An 18,733-nucleotide genomic window follows, 5' to 3' on the forward strand; every position below is an offset into this window, starting at 1 on the left:
GGGGAGCAGTGGCCTGCGAGGCCATCGGAAGGACATGTACCTTGCTGAGTGACTTCACCTGCAGTAGTGGCTACTACTGGGCACGATCCACTTCTCAGGCCCATACCCACACAAGACACAAGACAGGAAGGACACTCTCCGTGAGTCCAGGCTTGGCCAGACCCCAGTGGGAAGGGTAGAGAGTGTCCCCTTTGGAGGGCGCTGCTCCTGCCCAGCTTTCTGGTCACAGCTCAGCACACTGTGAAGGTTAAAAGGAGACAGGGAGAACTCGAGCGAGCAGGCGAGGGACCAGCCGAGCACAGACAGGCTCCTGGGGAATGTGCATCCATTTAAGGAAGGCAGCTCATCCCGCAGCAGCAGGTCTATATACAGTAACGAGTCCCTTCCTTCCGGCTCTCAGGGGAGTGTTGCCCTCCACAGACACCAGCGCAAGGAAGGAGCCCCTCCAGTTCTGGGTGAGCGACTCTGACAGGTCCCCGGGAGCCCTCATCCCTCAGGGCCCTACTCCGGTGGTCACCTGGTGGAGCTGTAGCTGAGACCCACCTCGGAGGAGGAGCAGGTGCTAGCAGATGAGGCCAGAGTCAGGAGTTAAATATGGCAACTCATATTTATTACAATTATGTACAGTCATATCTTATATTCTGAAATCTATACATGATCACATAAATGAACATGTGTTTCTCGGTGGGAAGGACAGACGTGGCTGTTGGTCAGGAAGGCCCTGCTGCCTGGCTCCACTGTAGAGGGAGAAGTACGCCTGACCCTCGAGTAGCCAGACCACGACACAGCAAGCGAGGATGGTCTTGTGTGGCTACAGGACAACACGGTGGGTGGGCTGGGGACAGTGCCCAAGGGCAGCGTGTGTCAGCCAGGACCTGGCTGTGGGGAGGCTGGGTCCCGGCAGGCCCACAAAATGAGGAGCAGGTCCAGGGCTCCGGCTTTTGGAACAGGCAAAGAAGAAGCCACAGGCCAGGCCAGGGCACAGTGGGAGAGAGCAAGACCAAGGGGGCCATAGTCCCCCTGCACTGAGGTGACAGGGGGCACGAGATGACATGAGCTCTGGCCATGCATGGTGTCAGGTAGTCAAGATACTCAAGGGCACACCCGGACAAGACACCTGTCCAGGAGGGGCTCGGCAGGGGCTTGAGCACAGGGCTCCCGAGTCCTCCGCCTGGCTGTGAACAGCCAGGGTCACCAGGGCTGGGGCTGGGGAGGGGTCTGGGAGGCTGGTGAACAGAAACGCAACCCCACACTGCTGCATCCGGGAACAGCCCCACCCCTACCCGGGTTGCTGGCCCCCTCGTGGGGGCAGAACCCACGCGTGCCCACCTGCCGCTGATGTCCCGGAAAGGTGGGCACGCCAGGTGCCAGCCCTAGTCCCGCTCACTCTCATTGCTGGCGCCTTCCGGCCGCCGCAGCTTCTCGACCTGCTCATTGATCTGCCCGTCCCCGCCCCGCCGGTCCTCCCTCTGTACCCCAAGGACGTCCTCCTCATCCTCTTCGTCCTCCTTGTCCTCCCTCTTCTCCTCCTCACCCTGCACCTCCATCCTCACCTGACCCTTGACATCTACCACCCCCTCACCCTCTTCCTGGGGGCCCAGCAGGTGGTAGGTGGCTGTGGAGCCCTCGGGGCTGTGGCTCTCCTTCCCAGGAGAGGAGGACGTGGATTCGTTGCTGACAGGGGAGATGTCGCTGCTGCTGTGGTGGTTCACGGCCGCGGGGCTGGAGGGTGATGGAGACTTCACTGGGATCTGCCAGGAGGGGATCTTCGGGGCTGATGGGGAGGGAGGGAACTGCCTCCTGGCAGTGGAAGAAGAAAAAGAGAAGTAGGTAGAGGTTGGTGACAGCATCTGCCTCCAGTGTCACGCACTCCCTGACCCCTGACCCCTAACGGCTCAGGGGTAGGAGCAGCTTCTCCGGGGCCACAAGGCCGGGGACTGGAGGTCTCATTAGTCAAGCTGGACACCGGAAGTGCCCTGTGCTGCCCCATTCCGCCCTGATGCAGCCTCACCCCGTCCCAGGTCAGGACCAACCTGCCTTGGCAGCTGCTGCTCTGCCAGCTGGGGGCCAGCACACTCTGGGGACCCAGCACACTCTGGGGCCAGCACACTCTGGGGACCCAGCACACTCTGGGGCCTGCCCCACCCCAGTCAACACTGTCCCCGCCCCACTCCTGTGGCTACACAGGGAGAAGACAGGAGGCCAAAGGGGCCCAGGCTGGGAACCCCAGAGCCCTGGCTAGTGCGTCCATCACTTCAGCCCCAGGCAGCAGTGGGGAATCCTGGCTACTGTTCCAGGGGAGCAGAGGCAGTGAAGAGCAAAAGGTGATGTTGGAACCCTTTGCTGGAAACCTATGAGCCCAAGCTTTGACCAAGGAAAAGCCAGCCCAGACGGATGCCCATTCCAGGACAGACCTGAGAAGTTAGGTCAGCATGGTCATGGTTCAGAAAGAGGACAGGCCCTGCTCCTGTCCAGGACTGCGCCACCTCCCAGCACCAGTCACAGACTCAGCCTTCGACCCCAGAGCCCACGTGGTGGTACAAGTACCAGACCCTGCACCACCCATCAGCTACACAAATGCACCACCAAACTGTTGGTCCTTTTCTGGGCTTCAGTGTCACCCATGGCCCGCATGTGTCCCCTGGCCACAGAGTCAACTATCTTCTAGGAAAGCCAAAGACTTCTAAGAACAATCTGCCTGCCCTCCCTGGATTGCCCACATCTGTTATAGAGACCCGTGTCTGTCTGTCCATCTGAAAATCGTGATGTGGGAGGCTTTAGGAAGCATGCTCTGCTAGCCTGGGGTTATCACAGCACCCCTTACCCATCCTTGCCACCCCCATAAGGCCCACCTTGGGTGTCATGGTCTTGCCCCTGGCCAAGCAGACACACACATGTCCAGACACAGCCTGCCAGGCAGGGCACACTCAGGCCGACTGACTGCTCATTCCAGCTTCCTGGACACTACACTTCCAGCTTTTTTGGCCTGGTCACTCCCCAGTCAGGGCTACACTGAGAACAATGTGCTGCTCCTACAGGGGCACCAGGAAGCTTCACAGGGACAGGGTTAATTCTGTTGAGGCAAGCTCTCACACCCTGTAGCCCTCAGTGGGATGCTGTCTGAGACAAGGCTGCCCAGAGAGGTGCCATGCTCAGGAAGGAGCGGCCACCTCCAGGGGTCCCGTGTCAGTAAGTGCCGTGTGCCTGAGAGTTCTCTGCTTGCAGCCCCTGCTCTCTGCCAACGCCGTTTTTAAGGCGACTCTTAGGGACACTGTCCCCCTGGTGTGGGCCCCTAAGGAGGAGAGGCAGGAGTGGCTGAGGTCAGGTTCGAGATCTTGAAGCCCCAGCTCAGTGAGGGTCCTGTCCCACCTGTGACGCTGCTGTTGAACAAGGTTGAGATGAACAAGCCCACAAGCCACACTCCCTCCCCCCAGGTTGACCCTGGACAAGACAGAGCCCCGAGCCCCCTCTCCTACCGATTCAAAAGAAGCCCTTTCAAGGAGTTGATTTCCGACTTGAGCTCATTGATATTCTGGGACTCCAGGATGCAGTTGGTTGACGTTGTGGCCTGAAAGTCAGAGCACAGGTAACATGGGTCACAGTGGTGCCTGCACAGCCTGGGCCAGGGCTGGGCAGACTCAGGAGGGTCGGGGGGGGGGGGCAGCAGCTGCAAGCCATTCTGTGTCCTACTCGGCCACTGTCACACCAAGCAGTGACAACACCCTCCAAAGAATAATCCCCAAACCCTGTCCAGGTATACAACGATGCTAAGAAGTCACTGTATGTTTGTAGGTGGCCTCACAGTGTCCTGTGTAAATAACAAACAAGCCCTACCTCTCCCACAGACACTGACATGGTCCTAGGTGTAGCCATGAGGATCTTCCACTTTGGTTGACTATTGGATACTTCCATAACCACCACCAATAAACACAAGCTATCTCAACATAATGCCTCCCTGAAATTAGCATTAACCAGTCAGCACTAACTAGTCAGGGGAAGCCGCGGACAGAGCGAGGCTGGAGAGAGGCCTGAGTGCCTGTGCTGTCTGTCCATAGCTCTGCCTTTAAGCAGGCCAAGATGGCGGCCTCACCCTAATGCAGCCTGTTCCTAGCTGAGACTTCAGATCTCCAGAGGTTTCCAAGGGTCAAGGAGGATGTCCCATCCCACTCAATCTTATTCATTCTTTGTGACAAATCAAGTCTGAGTGGACTGAAGAACTCAACCTTGTCCCCAAAGGGTACCTTCCTACCACAGAACCTTGAAGAATCACACCTTACTGTGTCAAGAGGAAAGGCTGGGCAGCTGTCCACAGGTTGGGGCTGTGGGTGGCCATGTGGTCTGAATGCCAGTGTATTCAGGCCTGAGAGGCAGGAGGCTCTCAATTCTCTCCCCAGGCTGCCGAGGGGACACCCCTGGATCTCCCTTGTGGGCCATGGTTCCTGACATAAGGTGGGGCACTGTAGACTTGCCTAGACAGCATGCTGGGCATACCCTTTCGGGAAGAAACCTCAGCTGCCAGTCTCAGGAAGAGAGGCTGGGGCAGTCTGGAGGGAGCAGGGAGCGGTCAACGTCCTCACGTCCATCCCCAGAGGGTCCCTACCCCAGACCACCAGACGGGAAGGCCCGGGAGCCACTGTTCTGGCTTCCCCGAGACCTTGAAAGCTACAGCAGCCCATTAACAAGGGAGCAATTTCCACTCACTGGCCACAAAGGACTCGGATTTCCAAACGCACATGGTGCCAGATGCCAGGATTTAGAAATAAAAGCTGACATCTGGGGCTTTTTAGCCAGTCTCTTTAAAAACAGTTGTAGCAAACTCACAGGCTTCAGTTTTATGTAGGTTTTTAATTACTTAAAGCTCCTCTTTTCATTTTTTACAGTGCTCCAGTAGGAGTTTGGAAGGCAGATATAAAAACTTACATTACAGCTGAGAAAACATAGCTTGAATCTTTGGTTTATGGGGTAAGAGGAGTCCTCACACATCATAGGCCTGGGTGCCAGGCCAGAGCCCGCTTCAGCAGGGAGAGCAGGGAAAGGTTCTGTGGGCAGAAGCTGTGACAACTGTGACCCCTGTAGACCACAGCAGCCCCCCAACAGCCAGCCTCCCCTCCTTAAAGGGCAACACGTGGTCTTCATCTCATGCTTAGGGCCTGAAAACAGTTTTCCAATTTCCGGAATGGCTGCTGGCCACTGGCAGGCCACAGATCTGAATGATAACAGTCAAGTTGGGGGCCACGCTGCCTTCCTGCCTGTTGTACAGCGGCCTGGAGGGGACACAGCCCAGCAGTGGTAGCACCAGCCACCTGAGCAGGAAGTGAGACAGCCTATGTGTAAAATGGAATGGACACTGGGAGAGAGCTTTTGGGGACCTTCCTCACAACAAGGACTCCGGCCTCCACCACAAGTGCAAAGATGTTCAGTTTCCTGGATCTGCAGTCCAGCTGTGCAGAGTCTGGTCAACACTCCTGGGAGCAGCTCAGGTGGGCCCGACCCTTCAGAGGACCCCAGGGACCACAGATGCTGCCTCTCAGACCCCTGCTACCTAAGATGGTACTGTCACACCCAAGGCTGGGGAGGTGAATCCTGGGCTCGGGCTGGTACCAGGCACCACTCTTAAGCACATAAGCAGTGCAACAAAGTAGATTGGACTGTCACAGCTCCATTTACAGACAAAGACTCAGACTGTGTAAGTAACTTCCTGTGGCCTAACAGTTAGCAAATGGAAGAGCAAGGATTTTATCCCAGCTAGACTGATCTTTCAGCCTGCTGCTGAGCAGACTGTTTCAGATCTAGGCAGCAAGGCATAGAAAGCACTTTAGTCAACCCTAGGTGACTCTAATTCCTTTCAGATCATCTGACCCCATGATTTCTGGGTCTAGAGACTGCCCATTGCAAGGTGAGCCCAGAACGTTAGGTAGAGTGGGAACGAGTCAACTACCCATGGTGCACTTCTCTGTGGCCTCAACTCTTCCTCGGCCAGGCTGTGACCTACACCCTGCCTGCAGGGGCATGCCTGCCATCAAAAGTCCAGCAGCAGAAGGTGGCTTTCCACCCCCGCTGTCAGGAGGTGGCATAGAAACAGGAACATCGGCCCTGATGGCTACAGACTGCACCAATGCAGTGCATGCAGTGGTGCCCGCGTCTCTAATGAGATGGATGGCGTCGGCCTCGGAGGTGTCACCCCATGACAGAAGACGGCAAGTGGTGGACAGCAGGCCCACAGAAGACAGTGCACAGGCGGAGGATCAGGGCTTAGAGCTAAATGGAACAGACCTTGGCCTGGGGACCCAAGGGCCCACAGATAAGTACCTTGGCCGCGGCCAGCTCATGGGCCAGCTCTTGGACCTTCTGCTGCTGCTGTCTCAGTAGCTCTTGGACAGAGGCCAGCGTTGTCTGTACCTGAGTCACTAGGGAAGAAAGTGTTATGTCTGGTAAGTCAGTGCCCAAGGTCCCTCCTCGCCCACATACCTGCAAGCTGCCCGCCTCCCTGCCACGTGTAATTTATCTGTAAGCCCCTGCCCCCACACCCAGATAATTTATCTGTGCCTGGGGTGATCCACCCGCACTATGTGTAACCTCTGGGGTTTCTACTTCATCTTTCCATTGTGTGCTTGTCCGTGGTCAACAGTGTATCCGTCCAAAACCTCTCCCCTCTAATTACGCCTGGCTGTGATGTGCCTGGCTCTCTAGCTCCCACCATGCTCCAATCATTCATCTCACTGGCCTCACAGTGTCCTTAGGCGCTCTAGGACCGCTTCAGTCCCAGGAGGGCTGAGGCTCAGGTCTCCGCCAAATCCAGGAATTCGAAAGTACAAGCCCCATCTGTGGTGGGTTTCCCACTCGGTCCTGCCCCACTGAGGATCTGCCAAGGCCCCACTACCTGTTGAGACCTGTGACTACTATGGCCCTGCCTCCTAGGAGCAATGGCCCATGGGACAGATGAGTTAGGGGATTCCAGACAGCTTTGCACAGGTGCCAGTGAGGGACAGAGATTCCTGCCTGGGACAGGTGGCTCTCTCCCCTGCCCAAGGTTTAGATTCGCAGCTTCCACTTCGTAAACAAGTTCATAAAGGGAAGAAGCACCTCTGCCCCAACAGGTCCCAGCTAATCTGGGCCATCACTGGGGCAGCAGGTACTGAGAGCCGTCCGTGTGGAGTCGATAACAGAGGAGGTGGCAGAGGTCCCGAGAGCCACAGTAATTACAGACTCTCTTGACCCTGCATTGGATTCTTCGAGGGAAGGGGGAAAATCACTGAAAACCCCCCTGAAAACCTCATAGAAGCAGAAATTAAAAATGAACTTTACAGCCCTTAGAAAGGCTGTCATTTTATTCCCCTTATTAATATTCTGAGGTTGGGAGCCTTTCCGTAAAAACATAATTAATTGAGGCCGCGCCGACAGTAAACAAGCAATTTCAAATTAAACCGAGATGACGGCGGCTTCATTTGCAAATGTGAACAGATTCTCAGAGCAGATAAATGAAGTCACCACAGAGTGGAGACGGAGGGAGAGGGAGGGGCCGAAAGGGGCTGCGTGAGGGGCTTGGAGGGGTGACTTGATGGAGTCATTAATCTTTACCTGTCTGGGCCACGCTGCCACTCAGTTCGGAGAGACTCGCCGCCATCCTCTCCAGCTGCTTCCTGTCCTCTTGGCCTCCCAGGATGAGGGGCAGCAGGTACTTCTGCAAGAAGGGGCCAGGTGAGGAGGTGGCACTCAGGTCTCTCAAAGCCCACCGCCCAACTTGCCCTGATCTTCTGCGGGTCACTCCAGTCCCAACACACTCCACACTAGAAAAAGGGTGCTTGAAAAAGTTACCAGGATGCAGTTACGGCCTTGTAAGAACTTCTACAGGAAAAAGGATAAAGACCAAGAGAAGGTGAGGAGGAGTTAGGGGGTGGCTAGCACGGACCAGGCCAGGTCTCTGAGTTGTCCCCAAGCTCGGGAAGGTCTCTCTGTGAGGGAGACCTTGCCTCTTCCATTCACTTTTCTAAAGATATATATTTCTACGACGCTTTTCAATTCTACTTGAAAAGTTCTAAGGAGAGTCTGCAGAGGATATACCAGTCACTGCCCCGCATGGTGGCTTCTGGGGAGGAGAGGGAAGCAAGCGGCTTTCACTGTCCCCTCTCTGAATCTAACACTCGAACTCTGTGAATGAGGCAAACTGCCCCACCCACCCAGAAGCAGTATTAGATCTGCAAAAACACAACACGGCTGGAGAAACGAGAGGAAAACCAACAGACTTCTGGGATGGCTGATCTTCCGTGGTGGGGATAAGGCACGCACGTTGGAAGCCTACTAAAGAGGGCACCTTGGACTCTTCTAAACATCAGAAGGGGCTTTCTTGTGAAGAAAGCCAAAACAGCCTAGGTCCTCCCAGAACTGAAAACAGGGCAGAGGAGAAACAGCCCCAGGGACCGAGAAAGCCAAGGCTGCTGACTGCAGGGCCACCAGACAAGAGCACCAAGGACCAGCCCCTCCCCAGGGGCACAGCTGGGGATCTGTAGGGCTTGGAACAAGGATGCACAGGGGTTGGAGGGATCAGGTGTTAGGAGAACAGAGAGAGCGCCTGTGCCTTGCCACCAAGCACTCTGGGACCTGGAGACCTCCTCACTCCCCAGTCTAAGGTCCACCAACCTGCAGGGCAGTGCTGCAGCTGAGCACACGAGCCTGGCAGGCGCTACCCAGAGAGACCTTGGGTTTTCAGTCTATTTGGGTTCCAGACAGGAAAAAAAGAGGGACCGTTCTCCATTATGGGTTCTATACTAGTGAAGAAAAGCAGGTCTCACAGGGGTTTGTGGGAGAACTCATTTCAGGAGAGACTCAGAGTGAAGCTCGTCATTTAGCATATGCACAGAAGCCGTTTCTATTTTGCAAAGTGCTTTGCAGCCACAGTGTGAGTTATTGCCCACAGCCGAGCGGAACTCATCAACTGCAGCCTGACGTTTTCTAAGTATAAAAGTCAAGAAATTCTCAGCTGCATAACCAACTACCCCCCGTTCCTGAGGCCAGAGCCCAGGAGTGGGGAGTGCTGCCACCACTGTGGCTAAATCTCTGTGCCTGTACAAAGCAAGATACCCCCCTCCCGTCACTTTTTTAAAACTTAAAGAATACTACCAGCAGATGTGGAAGACATTTTTGTGTCCCCATTGTGACCAACATTTCAATGTTTCCTTTCTTTTTAAAGCAGACTGGTGGCCAGAGCTCCACGGAAACAGATGACAATCTCTGTGTCACATCTGAACCAAGGTGCCACACCTCCAGTTCTCTTGGAGGGTGGGGGGCAGGCGATGGGACAATCACGTGCTCTTCACAGGATCTTGGTACTTGCGAACTCTGTGTTGGTGCCTGTCTGCAGCCAGTGACCTGAGAGAGCCTGCCCCATCCAAGGCACTGCACCAGCTGAGAGGGGAAGTCCCAAGCCTGCCCCCAACACTTGGCATCTGAATTTCTGCACAGGAATTTCTTATTCTGGCAACAGACACTGCACTGAAAAGTTCTATTCCACCACAACTCTGTCATTAGCTACTGTACGAGGTCAGAAACTTAGACTCCAAGAATGCACGGTTTAAACACACTTTATGTGCTGAAAGTCACACTGCAAGCCCGGGGATTCAGTAGGGTCCCTAAAACAAAGTCACCAAACCAGGCTGGGTTAATGGGGGACCTCAGAAGAGACCACGGCTTCTCTCCGGGGTAAGCAGGCCTGGCTGTGGGGCCATCCTGGCTGTGCATCTTGTAGACTATTTTCTCCAGATCAAGGCTCAGCCTTTCCACTGCCATCATGAGAGAAAATGTTTGTTCAATACCTTCAGCTCTGCTATGAGCATCGCCTCTGCTTGTGAGGGCTGACTCACAAGCCCAGGGAAAATCCCACGTTTATACAGATGCTACCACAATCCACAGAAAACAAGAAGTGGGCTCCCTGAGCTAGTTGTAAATACCAGGGTGGAACAAGGGCATCTAAGGGGCTTCCCGAGAGCCGGGGGGGGGGGGGGGGGGGAGCCAGCAGCACTCCAGCACTGTCCTAAGCATGGACTCCTGCCTTCACTGCAACCCCGAGACATCTACAGATGCTGTGAGCCGTCACTCCCAGAAGATTCATGGATACACCTGACCTACTGAGCAACACAGTGCTCCCATCCACCTTCAGTGTGCTCAGAACACTTGCTGGAGCAGCTGGGCAAAACTGCCCAAACTGAAGCCTCTCTCAGTGTTCCCTATCTCGGCTCCTTCACTGAGGATTGTACCCGAAGTGAGAATATCGACATGGGTAGGCATACTTTCACAGCACTGCAAAGTCAGACAGTCTGCTCTAGTCTGTCTTACAGACTCGGGGACAGAGTCAGGTTCAACACACACCGCTATGCTCCAGAGTCCAAGCTCGTTTCCTTTTTTCTATTTGGTTTTTCGAGACAGGGTTTCTCATATAGCTTTGGAGCCTGTCCTGGAACTCATTCTGTAGACCAGGCTGGCCTCGAACTCACAGATTAAAGGCGTGCGTCACCACCACCCAGCGAGTCCAAGCTCTTAGTAGGCTGTTCTGTCTCTCAAATTTACATACTTCTCACTGGTACTAGGCACTGCTCTAAATACCTGACTTGGCCTTTTGGGTCATGCTGCAGGTGGGGTGGGGGTGGGGCGGTCCAGGGCAGAAAGCTGAAGCCACAGTGCCTATGTGCCTTCATGCTTCTCCTGCTCGGCTGCCTACTTCCACCACAGTCACTGTGCTCTAGGGCTGAGCATCCACTGAGTACAGTGCCTCTCTAAGTAAGCCGGGGGCCAGGAGAGGTGGCTGAATGCCACAACACTCTGCAGCCCCTGAGAGGCAACTTACCTTGTAGAGCTGGTGAAAGCCAAATGCAATTCCCGCCATGATGATGGCCAAGGCACCGTAATCTCGCCATCGGGAACCGCCGGGGCCTAGTGGTAGGAAAAAAAAAAAAGGAAGAAAGCTCGGACAAGTCTCCAGGATCCCTCCCTAGGAGTGGGAGTGTCTCAGTTGGCAGGCAAGTTGAGACACACAGCTGTCCAAAGTAGCATGTGACCCTCAGAAGGGTTGATCAGCTCTGCCTTCTCTTCTTCCCAGGCTCCCAGAACCATCTGCGTCACTTGAGATGGGAGTGACCTGACCATGAAATGCTGGGTAGAGGTATCCAGCTGTGAGCTGTGTCCAGCCTTGGGGGTCAGATGGCAGAAGTGATGTGAGGACTTTGGCCTGGCCTATGACGTCAGAGAACAAAGGATCCTTCTAGGGCTAGTGTGCGCACCACACAGAGGGATAAGCCAGAGCCACCAGTGATCTGGGCCTCTCTGTTCTGCTCACTCCTCAGGCTCTGAAGACACAAGTCTGCAAAAGACTAAGCAAGGTACCTTCTGAGGTGCTAAGGGGCAGGGCCAAGGCCTGTGTCCTGGAGGCCAGAGTGGGTGGGGTGAGGAAGACAGGTCAGCCCCCCCCCCCCAAGCACTAGCCCACAGCAGTGAAGGTTTTGGAAGAGGAAGTGCCACAATCAGAACTCTGTATTTTAGGAGAACACCGGGCTAGCTCTAGGGCCAGCTAGAAATGGGAGACACTTTTGCAAGGCCACAAAGGTGAAAACAGCCAGTCTAGATCAAAGGCCAAGGAAGTTTGAGAAGGAGAATTTGCCATTTTGTTGAGGAAGTGGACTGAGCATCCAGTCCTCACCTCAGGGCAGGCTCCTAACCAAGTTCACCAACCAGCTCAACCTTTATTGTGTTCTTCCTTTCTGCAACTGTGATCTGAAAAGAGTAAGTGGAAAATTCCAGAAAGAAATGACCCATAGGCTTTAAACTGTACACCATTCTAAGTAGCACGATGGAATCTGAGCCATCCTGCTCTGACCTCCCCAGGACTCCACTTAGCTGTCCAGTGTATCCACACTGTATATGCTACTTGCCTACCACACACTGATTACCATCTTGACTCTCAGACTCACTGTCTCAGCATCTCAGCAGAGTCTGCGTGAGCTTCCTTAACAATAGCCTCAAAGTATAAGGGCAGAGATGCTGATAATTTGAACCTGCCTAAGAAAAGCCTAAGCATTTCCCTTAAGAGAAAAAAAAAAAAAAGAAAGTTCTCAATAAGGAAAAACAAAAAACCAATGCTGGGCTATCAAGATCAATGATACAGCAGGATGGGAGCATGCCTTGTATCATAGCCTACTGCCATAGTTACATTCTATTATTGCTCCTCTCACGATGCCTAATCTGTAAGGTAAACTCTATCCAGTCTCAGGCTTCCACTGGGGTCTTGGGATGTGTCTTCTGGGGCGAAGTCCCCACAGTTCCAGGTAAAAATCTCCTTGCACATATGAGGTGGGTTCTCTACCATCCCAAGAAGGGTTCAGGAGGGGCCTGGGTATGTAACCAGGCCTGCCTTCTCCAGGCCCCTGGAACAGAGGTCAGTGGGCCTCCTCTCAGGGTCTCTGTCAAGAGGAAGGACAGAGACCACAGTGGGCACACTTGGCAGTCATGGATGAATCAAGGTACTGTGCCCAGCAGGCTGAGAGAAAAGCTGCCTTCCTCCAAAGGTGAGTGTGGGAGCAAGGGGGGTCAGGAGCACTGTGGGTCCCCTCAGAGGAGGGCTGTAACCAGCTTTGGTGCTTCAGAGAGCTCTCCTGCCTCTACCTCCCCTCTCTGCCCAAGCCTGCAAGTTCACTGAGATACCCGCCACCATCTGCTGTCTCGGGACCAAAGGAGAGGAGCGGGGCCTCATGCAGACTTAGTGATGGGCTCTGGGCATGTGACCCAGCCAGGAAAGCCAAGTACCCCACGACCTCCAAGAAGGTGAGGGCCACAGCCCTCCTATCTGGACAGTGCTCTCAAGAGGCAATAGGGGATTGAAAGAATGTCTCCTTTACTACAAGGGATTCCCCAACATGGCCCAGCTCGTCTTGGCCATAAAACTGCAATTAACATAATGGGCTTCTCCTAGCCTTCAACTCCCATTTCTGTTTTACATGTTCTGACAAGACTCGCAGTTTAAGAATCAAGCAGCAGCCGGGTGGTGCTGGCGCACACCTTTAGTCACAGCACTCGGGAGGCAGAGGCAGGCGGATCTCTGTGAGTTTGAGGCCAGCCTGGTCTCCAAAGCGAGTTCCAGGACAGGCATCAAAACTACACAGAGAAACCCTGTCTCGAAAAACCAAAAACAGAAAAAAGGAAAAAAAAAAAAAAAAAAAAGAATCAAGCAGCAGAAGTCAGTGTACAGAAGTCAGTGTACAGAGGCATTCCCTGTCACCAACGCTGGCCATAGCTCTATGCTATTCTTGTAGAGAATGTTTATACATATGTAAATCACGAGGCGCATGTCTGAGTCCCCTCTTCCCTCCCATTTCTCAGCGTCTTTCCCACAGTAGGCTGGTACCCCATGGAACCTCCCTGCTGACACACAGATCCCTCTCTGATCTGTAACTGCACCACACACACTGTAGACCTGTGTCAGCTACCACACAGGCCATCAGAAAACCTGAGACTTCACAGGGACACGGGTCAGAAGGAATGTGTGGTCGTGACTCCCACCATAGGGCTCTGCAAACCCATCCACCAGCACCTGTTCCAGAGCATCCGTCAGATGTAGATTCTGCCAGTCTGGCAGCAGCAGAGGATGGTGCTTCGCTCTGTTTCTGATGGGCACCCATCTTATTTTGTCTGTGTTTCCTTTTGGCACAGTGTATGCTTTCCATCTTCCTACTTCATTTCTTCCCCTCCTCACTGTTGAGAGACTTTGTTACGTAGTGTGGATACTAGTCCTTTGTGACAAGAACCATAAATACTTCATTTCTTTCCTTTTGGTTCTGCTTATGGTCTTGAGTGGCATGCAAATGTGTGTGTGTGTGTGTGTGTGTGTGTGTGTGTGTGTGTGTGTTTACAGACATTTGTCAGTGTGCTCTGGGGTTTGTGTTAGGGTTAACAAGGATGTCCCCACTCTCTGTCTGGACTACGCTGTGATGTGCAGTGAGGTGTTCACATCTGAAAAGGCCACCCCATGAAGGCAAGGGCTGCGCTGCCTGTCGTGGACATCCCTGTGTGTTGTGAGTCCCGTCTAGTCCCACAGGAGGCTCTGCCAGCCCACAGTTGGCCCCTGGAATGCAGTCTCTGAGTCCTGCATGGGTCTTTCCATTGCTCCTTCTTTCTCTTCTAGTCAGCTTGGCTCTTCATGCCAGATGTAAAATCCAACCTCTAGTGAGGGAGAAGTCCATTTTTAGGAGAAAATGTGTTGAAAGAGTGATCTTGCCACTCTTTGAGAGGGTCCCTTGTTCCAGAGGGACATCTGTCCATGCAACCCAAATCCCCAGAGAATACCTCCCCATGGTGCTGCAATCAGCAAAGCACATTCACCATTAACTCTCAAACTGCCACTGGCCACTGAGGATCCTACAAGAAGGCAACTGTACTGGCTGGCAAGCCGAGCAGAGCTGCAGTCTGCCGAGTCAGCTGCTTCCCTACAGGCTCACCTCCCATGCTGGGACAAGCGCAACCTCTTTCTGCTGACATCGAGACCCTGAGGCCGAGCAGCCTCCAGAGCTTGCGATCTGGGAGCTCAGACCCTGCACAGCTGTCCACCATGCAGGAGCTCTGTCCTCCCCAGGCCCGAGAAACACCTGTAGTTCCCTGCCAGCTCACCCTTCACCCTCACTGCTGTGGCGTTCCTGCCAGGCTCGCGTTAAGAACATTTTATTGCCCCCTGGTTTTCATTATTAATGAAAAGGGACCAGAATGATCTTTCCTAAAGTTCAGAGAGTCTATAAAGACTAGAAGCTGAAATGCCATTTTACTCGTTTTAGAGATGTGTGATACAATTCTGTCTGTGGCAAAATGAAGAGAGGAAAACTCAGATGCAAAAGGCTCTTTTGCATAGCATGGATTCAAGGGTAAGAGACTCCACCAAAGCAGTGCACACTGCCTCCCACCTCCAGCCCTCAGCATCTGTCTCCTGCCCACTCTGCGTCCAGGAGACTCTTCTATCACTGCACGCCCCAGTGTCCGAGGGCAGAATACAAGGCCAGCAACTTGATGGCTCCAGGTGGGAAGGAAGATGGAAAAAGCTTTTTGAAAAATTACTGCATTTATTTACCTACTTATATGTGAATAAGGGCATGAATGCACACATGTGTGGAGGTCAGAGGACAACTTTCCTGAGTCTGTTCTCTCCTTCACTACATGGGTCTCAGGGATCAAACTCAGGTCATCAGGTTTAGTGGCAAGAGCCTGTACCCACTGAGCCAGCTTCTCGACCTGAGTAAGCTATACAACTGGGGCTGGAGACATGGCTTAGTGGTTATGAGTACTTGCTGTTCTTCCAGAGGACATGAGTTTTGTTCTCAGCATCCACACAGCAGCTTACAACTGTCTGTAACTCCAGTTCCAAGGGATCTGATGCCTCTGGCCTCCAAGGGCACTGCACTAATACACACACACACACACACACACACACACACACACACACACACAACACATAATAAAAAGTAATATAAATAAATCTTTTTTTAAAAAAAAAGCTGCACAACTACCAGATAGCATGGTCATACCTATAATCCCAGTATTTAGGAGGCTGAGGCAGGGGGATCACAAGTTGGAAGGTAGCCTGGGCTACATGACAAAAGTGAGAGTGAGAAGGCTAGAGAGAGCAAGATCAAGAGCATCCTGCTTCTCTCAGACCCTGACCATTGATGGCTCTTCCCCGAAGGCTCCATCACCCAAATGGTGGAAGGGAGAGCCCCACCATCACCACAGCCCTGGGGGCTCTGTAAAGGACATAGGACAGCAGGGACCATCCTAAACACAGGAGCATCTCTGGGACTGGGTCTCTAAGACACAGGAGGGACAAACCATTGTGAAATTTGACACCCCTGTCACCATCACACACTGCATTCTGAAGCGGCCTGGGCACTGATGCCTGGGGCAGCTGTTGGGACAGTGGCCATGGTGGCAGAGAAGCATCTCCAAGGCGCTGAAGCTATTCTCTGAACACCAACAAAACCAACACTGCCTGGTTCTTTCGCTCTATCCAATCAACAGCGGAATCCTCTTAGCACACGGAAGGGACAAAAGCAGGCCGGAAGATGCAGAGGATAGCAGGTAGGACACAGCCAATTGAGAGTACGGTCTCATCCGCTCATCAGCAACAGCCCTGGAACTCGGCATGTGATCATTCTGCTGAGACAATATACTCCAGTGACTGCCCTTGGGAGGCTGGCGGCCCAAGCACTGGGCAGGGCAGTGGCAGACATCAGCTAGACAGGTGGACTTCCCTCCTTGCTCATCGGGGCTGGAACTGTGACTCCACAGTGGTGGGCCAAGCTCCTCAAAGCTGCCTGCCAGCTCCACTCAGAAGCCACCCTGAGAATGAAATGACAAGACGGGCTCACTCAGCAGGACCCTGGACAAAAGCCACTCTGCAAACCAGCACCTGCCAAGGTGTGGAGTCGCTGGGCCTTCTGCATAGACAGCAGCTGAAGGTTCTGCAGACCAGGCTGAGCCGGGCTGGCTACAGCACAAGCACACAGAAGCACCTGGCTGTAGATGGCCAATGTGGACAGAGGGAGAACTGAATCTAGAGGCCAGCATCTAAAGCAAGATATCAGCTCTGCCAGTTCAATTTTAGCTCTTCTACACAATGTCGATTTCTGGCAGCTTATTATATACTGGGCGTGTTATGTCACATCTGAAGGCAAAGAACTTGAGACTAAGTCGACAAGCACCAGTCACAGCCAACAGATCTCAGGCCTGGCTTCACATGCACTTCCAGTGAGACATGATCTTTTCCATTTTTCATGGGGCTGTGATGTTACTGGCCATGTCATCTGTACGCAGGAAGGATGGTAAGCAGTGTGTCCACATCCCCTCATCACAGCTGAAGACCTCCAAGCTCTGAGGTCAGGTGCAGTGAAATCAGATGCTCAGAGGCTGAGCCCAGCAGCTGAACACCAACTCAGGCAACATGGGGATGGGGTCTGGACAAGCAGAAGCAGGGCTGGAGGGACAGCTCAGGAGGAGCATGTGCCTAGCACTGATACCTTAAACAAAGGAAAGAAAAGCAAGCTGTGGTGGCTCATGCCTGTAGTTTTAATCTTTGAAAAGCTGAAGCTTGGCTTGAGTTTGAGGCCAGTCTAGACTATAGGATGAGACCTCTCTCTCTCTCTCTCTCTCTCTCTCTCTCTCTCTCTCTCTCTCTCTCTCTCCACACACACACACACACACACACACACACACACACACACACACACACACACACTTCATTATACACACACACACCAGCCTAATTAAAAAGAATCCAGAAGAGTTCAGAAATAGATCGTGTTGATGACTAACTGATTTTTAACAAAGAAGCCAAGGTCACCCTGTGGGAGAAAGGATAACCGTGAGACAATGGTGCTGGGACAAGGGACAATCCACTAGAAAAAGTCAGGAGTTCACACCGTATCAGAAGTTAATGCGACAGGGGCCACACATGAGCAAAGAACAAAAACTACACAGATTCCACATAGAAACAGAAAACACACAAGTCAAGGCTTGGGACAAAGACATAAAAGTATGAGCCATAATGTAATAAAAAGCTGAATGGCCAACAGCTAGGCAAAGGTATAGGTGGGATTTCTGGGGAGAGAAAGGAAGAGGAGGAGGAAATCAAGAAACAGGGGAGACACCAAAGACATGGAGGGAGTTGGACATGCAGAATGAAAGAAAGGTAGAAAGTCATGAAGCAAAATGTAGATGAATATAAATGGGTTAATTTAAGTTATAAGAACTAATTACTGGAGCAAGCCTAAGCTAAGGCCTAGCTTTCATAATTAATAATAAGTCTCCGTGTCATTATTTGGGAGCTGGCTGGTGGGACAGAGAAAGACTCGTTACACCATAAAAGTCAAAACAACTCAAAAAAAAAATTTGGATGTCAACAAAAGGCACCATCACAAAAATGAAAAGGTGAGTCACAGGCTGGGAGACGAGAGATGCAAACAGGGGGACTAGATATAGACACATCTAACAACTCAACAAGGCCGCTTTGAAAAGGGCAAAAGACTGTGAGAGTCTCCATAAAAGATAGAGGAATGACCAGTAGGAACCGGAAAAGAGGGGGCTGGAGAGGTGGCTCAGTAGTTCAGAGCACTGGTTGTTCTTGCAGAAGAACCAGGTTCTGTTTCCAGCACCTACACGGAAACTCACAACTATCTGTAACTCTAGTCCCAGGGGATCTGATGCTCTTTTCTGGCCTCCACAGCACCAGGCACACATGTGGTGCACAAATCTACACACAAGCAAAACACTCATACACACAAAAATAAGTAAAAACAATTTAAACCTGAAAATATGATTGGCATCATTAGTCTCTCTATGAAATGCAGAATTAAAACTACAGTGAGGTTCTGTTACACAGAGAATACCAGATTCCAGCAAGGATATGTGGAACTGCCAAACAAACAAACAAAACCCCTAAAACTCTCCTAATGGGAGTCAGTGAAGATGGCCTAGGAGGTAAAGACACTGGCCACCAAGTCTGTCCCGAGTTCAGTCTTCAGAACACAGACAGTAGGAGAGAGCTGACTTCCTCTTTGATCTCTACTCCATGGGGCTCCCCGTGACATAATTCTCCCCCTTCTCTCTCTCTCTCTCTCTCTCTCTCTCTCTCTCTCTCTCTCTCTCTCTCTCTCACACACACACACACACACACACACACACACACACACACACACACACACAGGGTGGAGAG

At 52.7% G+C, this 18,733-nt stretch overlaps 1 protein-coding gene across 1 annotated transcript in view; it reads right to left on the minus strand.

Moving 5' to 3' along the window:
• Positions 1–588: 588 nt before the first annotated feature.
• Pex14 (peroxisomal biogenesis factor 14) overlaps positions 589–18,733 on the minus strand; it is a 150,208-nt gene continuing 132,063 nt past the window's right edge. Inside the window, exons 5-9 of the mRNA XM_076563519.1 lie at positions 10,838–10,923; positions 7,579–7,681; positions 6,310–6,407; positions 3,477–3,568; positions 589–1,800 (exon numbers count right to left, since the gene is read on the minus strand). Of these exons, the coding sequence (XP_076419634.1) occupies positions 1,374–1,800; positions 3,477–3,568; positions 6,310–6,407; positions 7,579–7,681; positions 10,838–10,923 (806 nt within the window). The 3' untranslated portion in view covers positions 589–1,373. The remainder of the gene's footprint in view (positions 1,801–3,476; positions 3,569–6,309; positions 6,408–7,578; positions 7,682–10,837; positions 10,924–18,733) is intronic.

This window comes from Peromyscus maniculatus, chromosome 2 (genome assembly GCF_049852395.1).
Source record: "Peromyscus maniculatus bairdii isolate BWxNUB_F1_BW_parent chromosome 2, HU_Pman_BW_mat_3.1, whole genome shotgun sequence".
In the NCBI taxonomy this organism is placed as follows: domain Eukaryota; kingdom Metazoa; phylum Chordata; class Mammalia; order Rodentia; family Cricetidae; genus Peromyscus; species Peromyscus maniculatus.